Below are 14,677 nucleotides of genomic sequence, written 5' to 3'. Positions count from 1 at the left end.
TGGCTACCACACAATCTACCAACCCTCGAGGACCTGCACATCTCGAGGAGCATGAGGCGAGCGAGGAAGATTTGTGGCCGATTCCTCCCACCCTGGACACTTCTCTGTTCCAGCTACTCCCTTCGGGCAGAAGGCTGCGGTCCATCGGGACCAAAACCTCACGCCACAAAAAACAGTTTCTTCCCATCCGCTGCTGGCCTCTTCAACAAGGCCAAGGGCTTACACTGACTTTAAAATTTTATCTACAAAATGACACCTTGCCATACTTACACTATATTAGCATATTTGTATTTTTAGATTGTATCTTACAGCTACTTTATATTAAATATTTATTCAATATTTTACATACTTTTAGCCCCTTAGTGTTAGTTTGACTTTTACCTTTAGTATAGTTAGACTTGTATACCACTTATTTAAGATTTAAGATTCCTATATGTTGAATGTAAATTCTTCGTGCGAACTTTCATGGTGAATGAAATCCTTTCTGATTAAAACCCTTTCTGATTAAAGTCATGTAAATAGAAACCAAAAATAAAGAAAAAATGTGGTTAATTTTATTATTTAAATTGCCATTTCATTTCATTATTTTCTTTTGAGTAACATGTTTTTTAATTTACCAGACTTTACCGAAAGAAGCAAGAATATTAATTCCTGCAGTCACGAAAGTTTTAAGTAAAAAAAGAATGCGCCACCACTCGGCTCGCCTCAATCTGCGTGGAGGCTTGGCCCCCCCTCACACAAAGTGTACACACACAGTGTACACACACAGTGTACACACACAGTGTACACACACACTGTACACACACACAGTGTACAAACACACAGCGTGTACACTCAGTGTACACACACACACAGTGTACACACACACAGTATACACACACAGTGTACAAACACACACACAGTGTGTACACAATAATGTCCACGTTGTTGCTGAGCTCACACACCCAAGGGGCCTCTGATCAAGTGAGGGAGCAATGGAAAATGAATCTAAACTTAAACTCCAACCCCGATCTGTGACGTCACCACTCAGCATTACCTCATCGGCGTGAAACGCCAGGGAGAGGTGTACCTCGCTAGTGACGTCATGTCACCAAGGTATTCACCCCACCCTGTCCAAGGCTCCCTTGAGCGTGACGTCATCTCTGCCTGGGTCGCTGCTGTTTTCTGTTCAAGTGACGTCATGTCACCTCCTGCTGCCGCGTGACGTCACGAGATAACAGGAAGCTGCTGCTCCGCCGTGCACTGAAATCTGAGGTGAGAAATTCTCATCGCGGTTGTGGTTGTGGTGGTGCTTGTGGTGGTGGTTGTGGATGTGGTGGTGGTTGTGGTGGGTGGGTGGTTGTAGTGGTGGTTGTGGTAGTGGTTTTGTGGTGGTTGTTGTGGTGGTTGTTGTGGTGGTTATGGTGGTGGGTGTGGTGGTTGTAGTGGTGGTGGTGGTGGTGGTGGTTGTTGTTTACCGGGGTAGAGTCTCGCTCTCTCTCTCGTAGGGATGTCAATTGAGTAGCAGCGAGCATGGAAGCGATGTCCAGGTTGGAACTTTACAGCACGGGGCCTAGCCACGCGGGGCCTTGCCTCCTGCCCTCGCCTGATCGCATTTGCTTCAATTCTCTCACTTAAGTTTAATTTGTCTTCACTCGGCTCGCCACTTTGTCACTTTGTTTTACTTTTAAATATTCACGCAGTTTTTATTTCATTATTTTTTACCAGGCCAAGCCCGCTTGAGCTGCTGTACCGCTTTTGTTTTCAGAAACGACCTGCCCACAACACAAGGTGAGGCTCGTCAACAGCGTGGCGGTGTTCACTCTAGACACGTGGCGGTGTTCACTCTGGGCTCGTGGCGGTGTTCACTCTAGACACGTGGCGGTGTTCACTCTGGGCTCGTGGCGGTGTTCACTCTGGACGCGTGACGGTGTTCACTCTGGGCTCGTGGCGGTGTTCACTCTGGACACGTGGTGGTGTTCACTCTGGGCGCGTGGCGGTGTTCACTCTGGGCGCGTGGCGGTGTTCACTCTAGACACGTGGCGGTGTTCACTCTGGACGTGTGGCGGTGTTCACTCTAGACGCGTGGCGGTGGTCACTCTAGAAGCTTGGCGGTGTTCATTCTGGACGCGTGGCGGTGTTCACTCTAGACGCGCGGCGGTGTTCACTCTGGACGCGTGGGGGTGTTCACTTTGGACGCGTGGCGGTGTTCACTCTGGACGCGTGGCGGTGTTCACTTTGGATGCGTGGCGGTGTTCACTCTGGGCGCGTGGCGGTGTTCACTCTAGACACGTGGCGGTGTTCACTCTGGACGTGTGGCGGTGTTCACTCTAGACGCGTGGCGGTGTTCACTCTAGACGCGTGGCGGTGTTCACTTTGGACGCGTGGCGGTGTTCACTCTAGACGTGTGGCGGTGTTCACTCTAGACGCGTGGCGGTGTTCACTTTGGACGCGTGGCGGTGTTCACTCTGGACGCGTGGCGGTGTTCACTCTGGTCGCGTGGCGGTGTTCACTCTAGACGCTTGGCGGTGTTCACTCTAGACGCTTGGCGGTGTTCACTCTGGGCGCGTGGCGGTGTTCACTCTGGGCGCGTGGTGGTGTTCACTCTCTACATGTGGAGGGGAAACCCGGGGATCGGGAGGGAAATCCACGCAACCACGGGGAGAGAGAGAGAGACACGCAGCCTCGGCTGTGTTGATTGATCCTCAATGAATTACTTGATGGAATGAGGAACTATTAATTCTGAGCAGGTGAACGTGGCCAGGCGTGAGTCTGGACACACCACCACCTGTGAACCATGCCAGTGCGTGACAGTGGTGGAGCCAGTGGGGGTGGGGTGGCACGTGCCCCCCCAACAGTCCGATCGAAGGGGTTGCCCCCCCTAACTGAAAATCCTGGCTCCACCTCTGAGTGTGTGACGGTGTCAAGTTTGTATTTGCAGTAAAGTCTATTAACTCTATTGAGCACGGGTCTTATATCAAAACAGTTTATTTTAGTTTTTTCCCTGCAACTCTTCGTAAGAATGGAGTCAGGAAGTTATCACAGCACACGTGCAGCTGAAGTCGGAACTGTTCATCCCAGCATTCAAGGACATCTGTGCCTGGGTTCACACCTCTAAGTTGCGATTTAACATTCATTTATGCATTTCGGCATAACACGAATAGTATTATTTTCAACACTCTTTGCTATGTCAGCTGAATTTAGCTTTCATAAATATTCCTTTTGAAGCCAGACATCCGAAATTGTGTGCTCGGAGTTTTGGGTTAACATTCATTTTGAAGATACCAGGGCTTCCAGGCACGTTTATAACCATTTGCCCTCTCATTGTGTGCCATAACAGCCCGTGTGATGAATTTGGGACACTTTTTCACTATAACATGAATATATGAAGAAGTATAGACTTGTTAGTCACGTGTTACTGTGTGTATGCATTCCTCTGTGCATCGATACTGACGTGTAGATGGTGTTTATATTCTTTTTTTCTGTCTGCAGCTGTCGCTTCCTCTGCAGTATTTGTCTGATGGAGCAAAGGCACTCGGCGCGGCTCGGTGCAAAAAGACAACAATGTGACCGGCGTGCATACAGCACGGATCGTACTGGAAATTTGACACGGCACCAGAGAACACACACGGGAAAGAAACCCTTCAAGTGCAGTGTATGTGGGAAGGCGTTTGCACAGTCGCCACATCTGCAAGTACACCAGAGAACACACACGAGAGAGAAACCCTTCAAGTGCAGTGTGTGTGGGAAGGCGTTTGCACATTCATCTGCTCTTGTAACACACCAGAGAACACATACGGGAAAGAAACCCTTCAAGTGCAGTGTATGTGGGAAGGCGTTTGCACAGTCGCCACATCTGCAAGTACACCAGAGAACACACACGGGAGAGAAACCCTTCAAGTGCAGTGTGTGTGGGAAGGCGTTTGCACATTCATCTGCTCTTGTAACACACCAGAGAACACATACGGGAAAGAAACCCTTCAAGTGCAGTGTGTGTCCGAAGGCGTTTGCACAGTCACCAAATCTTGTAAAACACCAGAGAACACACACGGGAGAGAAGCCCTTCAAGTGCAGTGTGTGTGGGAAGGCGTTTACATGTTCATCTGCTCTTGTAACACACCGGAGAACACACACGGGAGAGAAACCCTTCAAGTGCAGTGTGTGTGGGAAGGCGTTTGCACGTTCATCTGTTCTTATAACACACCAGAGTACACACACAGGAGAGAAACCCTTCAAGTGCAGTGTGTGTGGGAAGGCGTTTGCACGTTCATCTGTTCTTATAACACACCAAAGTACACACACAGGAGAGAAACTCTTCAAGTGCAGTGTGTGTGGGAAGGCATTTGCACATTCATCTACTCTTAAAAAACACCAGAGTACACACACAGGAGAGAAACCCTTCAAGTGCAGTGTGTGTGGGAAGGCGTTTGCACATTCATCTACTCTTAAAAAACACCAGAGAACACACACAGGAGAGAAACCCTTCAAGTGCAGTGTGTGTGGGATGGCGTTTACACTTTCATCAAATCTTCATGTACACCAGAGAACACACATGGGAGAGAAACCCTTCAAGTGCAGTGTGTGTGGGAAGGCGTTTGCACAGTCACCACATCTTCAAAGACACCAGAGAACTCACAAGCATCAGAAGACCCACAAGGAGTGGAGTCTGAAATCAGCTTGTGGAAGTCAAAGTGGCGCAATGAGCCCATCCGTCATGAAACAAGAACCGGAAGAAAATCCAAGCTTGGACACTTTTAAAGGTATAGAGGTGAAATATGAACAAGTGATGGTGAAGAGCGAAGAAGTGAAGGTAAAATGTGAAGATGATTCAACTCCAAAGTCGGACCGACACATTAATGGAGGAAACGTGAAGCAGGAGGAGAATTCTGACTGTGAGGCAGAGCGAGGCAATTCTCAGCAGTTTGTGGAAGTGGAGGTGTGGGTGGACTTCCTCCGAGACAATACGAAGTCAATTGGAGACCCGTTAGATGTGTAAGCTTGAGACGATGTCGCTCCAATAGATGCACCTTTGTCACAGGCCTTTAATGACAACAATAAAGTTGAACACTCAATTCCTAGGTTCAACCTGCAGGGTAAGAGCAGCCAGTCTTTGTGGACCTGTGGGTTGGGTAGATCTCTAACCATGAGCGAGAGTCAATAAGCTCCCAAGCATTCACAAGGTTCTAATTATTCCAATTATATGGTGGTTGCTTAATCGCCTCTGGCAATTCGGAGTTTTGTATCGTATCTTGTCTCAAACACTTGAAGAGCACCCCCAAATAGCAGCTGCCCCTGTGTGGCACAAGGTGGTGGCCCTGCACTGGCCTGCATGTGGACAAGAGCCTATCAGTAGGGGGTGATGGTTGATGTGGCATCTTGGTTGTGTAGTTTGTAGGTAATGTTCAGAATTTGATACATTTTGTCCCAGATGCCAGCGTGCAATGGCATACTCGTTTTGGCGCAATAGTATGTTGTACATACACTGTTAAGCAGACGGTGCATATTTTTTTTAAACAGCTTCTTGTTAATGCGATGTAACCTTACTCATTGTTTTTTTCGGTAAAGTCACGTATGTAGAAATACAATAAAATTATATTAAAACAAAATCACGACGTTTAGATCACAACACAAGAGATCTTCATCAGGTGTCAAGGACAAATCATGGCAAGAACAAATCATGGAGGTAAATACAACAAAGAAGATGAGAGATGAGAATTTAACAAACCTAAAAAACATGTGAAGCACAACCAGTCAGGCCAACAACACAGACACTTCCTGGCGGACCACGAATTTCAGGAGTGTTAAATTTCGTGTTTAACTTCTGGATTGCACAAACCAGCATAGACAGAGTGAAAATGAGGTACATGGTCAGTAGGAAAGACGGACAGAGAGGCAAGAAGAGAGAGAGGTGAACAGAAGCTTAAATAGGAAATAAGGTTGGGGGGGGGGGCAAAAGGAGAGTGGCAGCTCATCTTGCGGCAGCTCAAAACAGCACATCTTGCATATACACAAGCAGGGGGGAGGGGTGGGAACAGGCTTGGGGTGCACCTGCAATTCAATTTTGTTCATATGCCTGTCAATAATTTAGAATGAATACTTGTCTGATTGTGTGCGTACATGTAACATTTTGTGTAAAACGGTCAAACATTGAATAAGTGATGTTAGGACAAAGTGTGTGTTTTGGAAGTAACCTGTACAGATAACTCCGGTGAGAGTCATTGGTCGACTGACTTAGATGACTGGGCCCCCCACAGTGTGTACACACACACAGTGTGTATACACACATGTGTGTGTATGTACACAGTGTGTGTACATACGTACACACTGTGTGTGTGGTTGTTGTACACACATGTGTGTGTACACTGTGTGTGTGTACACTGTGTGTGTGTACACTGTGTGTGTGTGTACACTGTGTGTGTTTGCACTGTGTGTATGTGTACAAAGTGTGTGTGTACACTCTGTGTGCAAACACTGCAAACACTGTGTGTGTGTACGTACACACACACAGTGTACGTACACACAGAGTGTACACACACACACACAGTGTACACACACACAGTGTGCACACATACAGTGTACACACACACAGTGTACACACACACAGTTGTGGCTGAGCTCACACACCTAAGGGGTCTCTGATCAAGGGAGGGAGCAAGGGAAAATGAATCTAAATCAACTTAAACTCCAACCCCGCTCTGTGACGTCACCACTCAGCATTCCCTCATCGGCGTGAAACGCCAGGGGGAGGTGTACCTCGCTAGTGACGTCATGTCACCAAGGTATTCATCCCACCCGGTCCAATGCGCCCTTTAGCGTGACGTCACCTCTGCCTGGGTCACTTCCCTTACCTATTCAACTAGAATCCTTGTTTGGGCAAAGCTACTCCCGGTGACTGGCGGCTCATTAACATAATATATTCATGAAAGCCGTAGCGAGTTTATTGCGACGAGTTCGGCACCCACGCCCACAGAGCCGCTCATTGTGGGAGGGGAGTCTTTTGTACCCCGCAAGTGACGTCATGTCAACTCCTGCTGCTGCGTGACGTCACGAAGTAACAGGAAGCTGCTGCTCCGCCGTGCACTGAAATCCGAGGTGAGAAATTCTCATCGCGGTTGTGGTTGTGGTGGTTGTTGTGGTGGTGGTGGTTGTTGTGGTGGTGGTTGTTGTTTACCGAGGTAGAGCCTCGCTCTCTCTCGTAGGGATGTCAATTGAGTAGCAGCGAGCATGGAAGCGATGTCCAGGTTTGAACTTTACAGCACGGGGCCTAGCCACGCGGGGCCTTGCCTCCTGCCCTCGCCTGATCGCTTTTGCTTCAATTCTCTTGCTTAAGTTTAATTTGTCTTCACACGGCTCGCCACTTTGTCACTTTGTTTTACTTTTAAATATTCACGCAGTTTTTATTTCATTATTTTTTACCAGGCCAAGCCCGCTTGAGCTGCTGTACCGCTTTTGTTTTTAGAAGCGACCTGCCCACAACACAAGGTGAGGCTCGTCAACAGCGTGGCGGTGTTCACTCTGGACACGTGGCGGTGTTCACTCTGGGCGCGTGGCGGTGTTCACTCTAGACGCGTGGCGGTGTTCACTCTGGGCGCATGGCGGTGTTCACTCTAGACGTGTGGCGGTGTTCACTCTAGACGCGTGGCGGTGTTCACTCTGGGCACTGGCCGGTGTTACCTCTAGACGCGTGGCGGTGTTCACTCTGGATGCGTGGCGCTGTTGACTCTGGGCACTGGCCGGTGTTCACTCTAGACGCGTGGCGGTGTTCACTCTGGGCACGTGGCGGTGTTGATTCTGGACGCGTGGCGGTGTTCACTCTGGGCGCGCAGCCGTGTTCACTCTGGACGCGTGGCGGTGTTCACTCTGGGCTCGTGGCGGTGTTCACTCTACTTGGTGGAGTGAGGAAGCATTAATTCTGAGCAGGTGAAGGTGGCCAGGCATGGGTCTGGACACACCACCACCTGTGAACCATGCCAGTGTGTGACAGTGGTGGAGCCAGTGGGGGTGGGGTGGCACGTGCCCCCCCCAATGGTCCGATCGAAATCCCTAATTTCGATTGGATCATTGGGGTTTATTAGTAACTCGCTTCACTACCCGGCTTCGCCCGGGACTTGGATTCTTGTCTTGGATAAATTTCATATTCCCTTTCACCGAAAACCCCTGAAAAAATTTGATGCTTGCAAGAAAGAAAAAAGCTGAAACAAATCAAGTTTCCTAAATCGGATGTTTTCACTCAAGGAAATTCAACCTTAATCCACTTCTACGTAATGTCGATTTTGGCCACTCCAGAAGAGAATGACGTGGCGAGCTGAAAATAGTCGTGTTAACTTAGAAATTCCAGACAACATAAGCTGTGCAAATTTCATGACGCCAGAGCTCAGCGTTGGAGAGTTTTTGCTGCTTCACACAAACAAACAGTTGTAATTTCTGCTTCATGTTTAAGATAGCCGTTGTACACGTTCTTCGCACAGATATGTATTGAAACTCCGAGAAGCCAATGGCTTCATCGGCCAGGAGCAAAGCGCCACATAAAATCTCCCGGCATGCTGTTAACAGCTCTAGAAGTATGGCGTGCGACGAGCCATATGGTACGGGTAAGCATTACAAACCACTTAACTCAGGTGTGTTGCGGGTTGACGTCACACACTCCATGGTCTCCCACCCTCCCCCCCCCCAAATATACAAGTAATTTCTTATAGTTTTTTCATTGTGTAAAGTATGGAACCTACCCACATGCCAAATTTCAAGTGTGTTGCATGTTGGGAAGTATGCTAAACATTTCGAACAGACACACACACACGTCCACACATTTCCCTATTATATATAGACTAGCTTTACTGCCCGGCTTTGCCCGGGACTTTAATTCTTGTCTTGGATTAAAACACGGCCTTCGCGGAGTGTTGGGGGGGGGGATGCGTGACGTCAGCAGGCACACTGCGTAACGCTGCCGCATAAGGTGACATCTCAGATGACGACTATTTTAATACTTTGTGCATTGTGTCCAGTCTGGAAGCTACCCACATGTCAAATTTCAAGTTTGTTGCATGTCGGGAAGTATGCTGAACATTTCGAACAGACACACATATCCACACATTTCCTTTTTATATATATAGATAAATCAGCATTTTGCGACCCCCACCGCCACCATGTGGCATATTATTACGTGGCAGGGACTCTATGAGAGGACAACAGTCCGAGTCCATAATTGGCAATAATTAACGGCAAAGCAGTTACAAGCGACTCACAGAATTGTGCGCAGTTGCGTATACAGTACACGACTTCCCTGATGGCAAACACCTTCAGCGAGCACGATGCCTATCACACGCGTTGAATAAAAAGCAAGGGACAAGTCCCTAGTAACAACTCCTTACTAACAACGCCCTACTTACTAACAACTCCTTACTTACCAACAACTCCTTATTAACAACTCCCTACTAACAACTCCTTACTTACGAACAACTCCTTACTTACTAACAACTCCTTACTAACAACTTCCTACTTACTAACAACAACTATCATTTTTCATTGCTGAAGGAGTTGCCCCTCCTACCTGAAAATCCTGGTTCCACCTCAGAGTGTGTGACAGGGTCAAGTTGGTATTTGCAGTAAAGTCTATTAACTCTATTGAGCATGGAGGTTATATCAAAACTGTAGTTTATTTTTGTTTTCCTCTGGAACTCTTTGTAAGAATGGAATCAGGAAGTTATCACAGCACACGTGCAGCTGAAGTCAGAACTGTTCATCCCAGCATTCAAGGACATCTGTGCCTGGCTTCACACCTCTAAGTTGCGATTGAACATTAATTTCTGCATTTCTGCATAACACAAATAGTATTATTTTCCACACCCTTTGCCATGTCAGCTGAATTTAGCTTTCATAAATATTCCTTTTGAAGCCACACAGCCGAAATTGTGTGCTCAGAGTTTTGGGTGAACATTCATTTTGAAGATACGAATGCAAACACCTTCAGCGAGCGCGATGCCGATCACACGCGTCGCATAAAAAGCATAGGACAACTCCTTACTTATGACATTTGCCCTCTCATTGTGTGCCAAAACAGCCCGTGTGATGAATTGGAGACTATTTTTCACTCTACCATGAATATATGAATAAGTATAGACGTGTAAGTGACGTGTGACTGTGTATATGCATTCCTCTGTGCATCGATACTGACGTGTAGATGGTGTGGATGTTTTTTTCTGTCTGCAGCTGTCGCTTCCTCTGCAGAATTTGTCTGATGGAGCAAAGGCACTCGGCGCGGCTCGGTGCAAACAGCACGGATCGTCCTGCACATTTGACACGGCACCAGAGAACTCACACAGGAGAGAAACCCTTCAAGTGCAGTGTGTGTGGGAAGGCGTTTGCACATTCATCTGCTCTTGTAGCACACCAGAGAACACACACGGGAGAGAAACCCTTCAAGTGCAGTGTGTGTGGGAAGGCGTTTGCCCAGTCATCTGCTCTTGTAACACACCAGAGAACACACACGGGAGATAAACCCTTCAAGTGCAGTGTGTGTGGGAAGGCGTTTGCACAGTCATCTCCTCTTGTAACACACCAGAGAACACACACAGGAGAGAAACCCTTCAAGTGCAGTGTGTGTAGCAAGGCGTTTTCATATTCATTTACTTTTGTAACACACCAGAGAACACACACGGGAGAGAAACCCTTCAAGTGCAGTGTGTGTGGGAAGGCGTTTGCACATTCAACATATCTTCAAAGACACCAGAGAACTCACACGGGAGAGAAACCCTTCAAGTGCAGTGTGTGTGGGAAGGCGTTTGCACGTTCATCACATCTTCAAGTACACCAGAGAAAACACACAGGAGAGAAACCCTTCAAGTGCAGTGTGTGTGGGAAGGCGTTTGCACAGTCATCAAATCTTTAAGTACACCAGAGAACACACAAGCATCAGAAGATCCACATGGAGTGGAGTCTGAAATCAGCTTGTGAAAGTCAAAGTGCCGCAATGAGCCCATCCCTCATGAAACAACCGGAAGAAAATCCCAACTTGGACAATTTTAAAGGTATTGAGGTGAAATATGAAGAGGTGAAGGTGAAATGTGAAGAAGTGATGGTGAAGAGCGAAGAAGTGATGGTAAAATGTGAAGATGAAGATTCAACTCCAAAATTGGGCCTTCACATCAATGGAGGCAACGTGAAGCAAGAGGAGAACTCTGACTGTGAGGCAGAGCGAGGCAACTCCCAGCAGTTTGTGGAAGTGGAGGTGTGGGTGGACTTCCTCCGAGACAATACAAAGTCAAATGGAGACCCGGTAGATGTGTAAGGCAGAGACGATGTCGCTCCAATAGATGCACCTTTGTCACAGGCCTTTAATGACAACAATAAAGTTGAACACTCAATTCCTAGGTTCAACCTGCAGGGTAAGAGCAGCCAGTTTTTGTGGAACAGTGGGTTTGGTAGATCTCGAACCATGAGCGAGAGCCAATACGCTCCCTTCCTACACCTGTGACAACACCGCGCCCAGCCCACTGCTGAAGGCATCGGTGTCCAAAATAAAATTGGTGGAAAGGGTCAGGGAAAGCCAGGGTGGGGGTGTGGGTGAGGTGGTCCTCCGTCCACTGATAGGGATTCTTGGGGGAAGTGAGTTGGGTGAGGGGGCGTGCAATCTCGCTGAATCCCTTGACAAATCGACGACAATAAGTGGCTAGCCCCAAAAACGACCTGATCTCCGTCAGGTTCCTCAGTCTTGGCCATTCCACTACGGCGCGTACCTTCTCCAGGTCGGTGCGCACCCCTGCCTCGCTGACGCGGTGTCCGAGGTACCCAACCTCGCGCTGCGCAAGGTAACACACAGCTTGAGCTTGAGATGGGCTACTCGCAGTCGCTGGAACACCTCCCGTAACCTGGACCAGTGCTCAGACAGAGATCTTCTGAACACTATCACATCATCCAGGTAAATTAGGCACTGTTCCCACTGCAAGCCCCCCATCACCAACTCCATCAACCGCTGGAATGTCGCAGGCACGTTAGTGAGTCCGAACGGGAGTATTCGGAACTCGAACAGTCCCATCGGGGTGGTAAACGCGGTCTTTGACCGATCCTCCTCCACCATCTCCACCTGCCAGTACCCGGACGCTAGATTGAGGGTGGAAAAATACCGCGCCCCTGCGAGGCTGTCAAAGGTGTCATTGATGCGGGGGATGGGAAGGCGTCGCTGAGGGTAGCTGCATTTAACTTTCGATAATCGACGCAAAACCGGGTCGATCCATCCTTTTTCGTCACTAGTACAACCGGTGTAGAGGTGTGACGGGAGGGGGGACACGCGGTTGTAGGGCAGTGGTTACAACCACGTCCACTACGGACCACCCTGGAGGGCTGTGGGGGATGCTGGGATCCCTCTCGAGCCCCACCCCTGAGTGAGGAACTGTATAAAAGGTGGGACCCGGGGTGCTGGAGTTCAGTTCGGCTCAAGCAAGATGAAGCACCAGTGAAGAAAGAAGATCAACTAGCTAGACCCTGGAACTCCTTTGGCCCGCTGTCCTTTTGAGGGCCGGGCAAAGCAAGCCAGGGTGCGACCCCAGAGCCGCGAGGCCCGATGTCCTTTTAAGGGCCGGACTCGTGTGGCTGGTGGTCGTGACCTACGCCGAAGCTGGGCTAGGTCAGATAGCCTCGGGAGATAGGGCCAGGTTGGAGGGAACCAGGGAACTAGTGTAGGCTTGAGCTCGGGGACCGTTCCCTCTGTAGAGTACGGGTGGAGAGGCCGTTACCCCTCCAAGTATTAGATTCGTTACTGTGATCGAAGTGTTGGTAATAAATACGTGTTGCCTCTACGAACAGTCTCCGACGTCATTAAGGCCACTACACCGGTGCAGACCAGGGGCTCGCCGAGGGCTGGATTATGTTATCACGGAGCATATCCACGACTGCCTCTTTGATCTGGGCCCGTTCAGGCGCGCCCACTCGGTATGCGGGGAGTTTGATGGGTCGGGCTGCACCGGTGTCAATTTGGTGCTTAACGAGGTCTGTCTGGCCCATGTCCGAATCGTGCTCACTGAACACGTCGGCGTACTCCCGCAACAACCCGCGCAGCTGATCGGCCTCCCCCTTAGGTAAATCCGCCCAGGGTACATGTAACGCATCACGCAAGGGGGCGACCTCGGCTCGGAGAGTCGGGCCGACCCGCCAGGCCAGGTCCTGGTTGTCCTCGGGGCGACCGGGGTCCTCAGCCCAGAGTGCAAACACCGAGTCGTTAGAGTGGCGCGCGTGCAGGGGGTGTATGGTGGATACCGTGGTGCGTCATAGCATTGCCGGGGTACCGTGTGGGTTAAACACCCGCATGAACAGTCGCCCCCCCGTCTGCGTTGACCAGCGTGGCTGATCCCACCACTCCGTACCGCACTGCCAACTCCGGGTGAGAAGTCAGCATTACCTCGCCCGATGGTCGATGTGCGGGGTCAGTGGAGGGTGCTGCCATGGGCACCAGCATCTCGGCGAGCGGCCCGATGGTGACGGCCGACACCAGGGTAGCGGCCACGGGTGTGAAGCGGAATCCGCTCCCCGCTGCCTTCCAAGGTGGCGCATCGCTGGCGGGGCTGCACGTTGAGCCCCAACTTTTCCAGGAGGTCAGTACCTGTGATACACTCGTGGCATAACACGCTCGAGACATAGAACTCCTGGGTGCACACCTGGTGTCCGAGATGGACTTCCAGGGTGACCCTCCCCAGAGGTCCCATCCCGGCTCCGCTCGCCGTGTGCAGCGCGCGATCCGGGGCCTGCAGGCGGCCCACGTCAACCCCGAGCACGCTGCAGTGTGCGGCGCTCACGAGTGAGGCCACCGCCCCCGTGTCCAACAGAATCCGGGTGCGCCGCCCGTTCACCTGCCCTTCCACCAGCGACGTGGCCCCCGTGATTCCCGCCACCAGCTCCCGCAGCCAGTCACCCGTCCTCACCGCCTCCTTGGGTGTTGTTGCCGGAATCTGTGTGGAGGTCACTCGCTCGCCATTATTATTGTCTTTTTGTGTTGGGACCGTGTCGATTGCACCCCTAGTTGGTTCACTCCCTAGAGTTTAACCCTGGCGCGTGTCTAGCGCGGGCGATCTGAGGACAGTCTCTCACGAGATGCCCTCGACGGTCGCACAGGTAGCACGCCCGGGGAAGGGCGGCGGCCCCTAGGGGCTTCCCCGCCCACTCCCTACTTCCCCTCCAGTACGCCGCTGCCCAGACTCTGCCTCTAGTCGGGCCACCCTCCTGGTTAGCCCTCCTAACGTGGAGCGTAGTTCACCCATCTCGGACTGGATCGTCTCCACGGTAGACTGCAGTTTGGTGATATGGCCGCGCACTTGGGTCACCTCCCCGCTAACTCGGTTCACCTCCCCGCCAACTTGGGCCACCTTGTTGTCTATCCTCCCGATGCCCGTCTGTATCCCCACTACCCAGCCCGCGGTTGTCTCGCGGGGTCCCGGGGGCTCCCTTGCCCACCCCCTTACCGTCCTGGCGAGCTCCTCCTCCTCCTCTTCCTCCTCTGGGAGTAGGCTCGCGATGGCACGCTCTCGTCCCAGCCCCCCGAAGCTTTGCTCGCGCTCACTAGACAGTCTCTCGCATTTATGCGCACGCTCGACAAGGGCGTTAAAGGGTAGACGTGCACAGCTTACATCGGGCTGCCACCACGAGGTGCGAGCCAAGTACCGCTGGATCTTCTCGGCGGCGAGGTCCTCAATCGCCTCGGTCGTGTACCCCG

General features: G+C 50.7%; 2 protein-coding genes across 2 annotated transcripts in view; both read left to right on the top strand.

Moving 5' to 3' along the window:
* The first annotated feature begins 1,051 nt into the window (after nt 1-1,051).
* LOC142906894 (uncharacterized) lies at nt 1,052-12,770 on the top strand. The gene is made up of 4 exons (XM_076055615.1): nt 1,052-1,254; nt 1,708-1,770; nt 3,472-4,531; nt 10,295-12,770. The coding sequence occupies exons 3-4, from the start codon at nt 3,500-3,502 to the stop codon at nt 10,862-10,864; spliced, it is 1,602 nt and encodes a 533-aa protein (XP_075911730.1). The 5' UTR covers nt 1,052-1,254; nt 1,708-1,770; nt 3,472-3,499; the 3' UTR covers nt 10,865-12,770.
* LOC116957260 (uncharacterized) overlaps nt 6,561-14,677 on the top strand; it is a 104,848-nt gene continuing 96,731 nt past the window's right edge. The window contains exons 1-2 of the mRNA XM_076055414.1: nt 6,561-7,071; nt 7,399-7,461. The gene's annotated coding sequence lies outside the window, so the exon portion shown is untranslated. The remainder of the gene's footprint in view (nt 7,072-7,398; nt 7,462-14,677) is intronic.

The sequence above is a fragment of the Petromyzon marinus genome, chromosome 71 (genome assembly GCF_048934315.1).
Source record: "Petromyzon marinus isolate PM22_M1 ecotype Great Lakes invasive population chromosome 71, UKy_Petmar_22M1.pri1.0, whole genome shotgun sequence".
In the NCBI taxonomy this organism is placed as follows: Eukaryota; Metazoa; Chordata; class Hyperoartia; order Petromyzontiformes; family Petromyzontidae; genus Petromyzon; species Petromyzon marinus.
The sequence above is the reverse complement of the archived record's forward strand: the minus strand, read 5'-3'. Positions and strand labels throughout refer to the sequence as shown.

What these genes read in the sequence shown, in the direction of transcription:
- LOC142906894 (XM_076055615.1), top strand. Translation starts at nt 3,500, where the DNA reads ATGGAGCAAAGGCACTCGGCGCGGCTCGGTGCAAAAAGACAACAATGT. An exon ending in ATGTACACCAGAGAACACAC is followed by an intron (nt 4,532 to 10,294) that starts ATGGGAGAGAAA and finishes CAGAGAACTCAC; the next exon opens with ACAGGAGAGAAACCCTTCAA.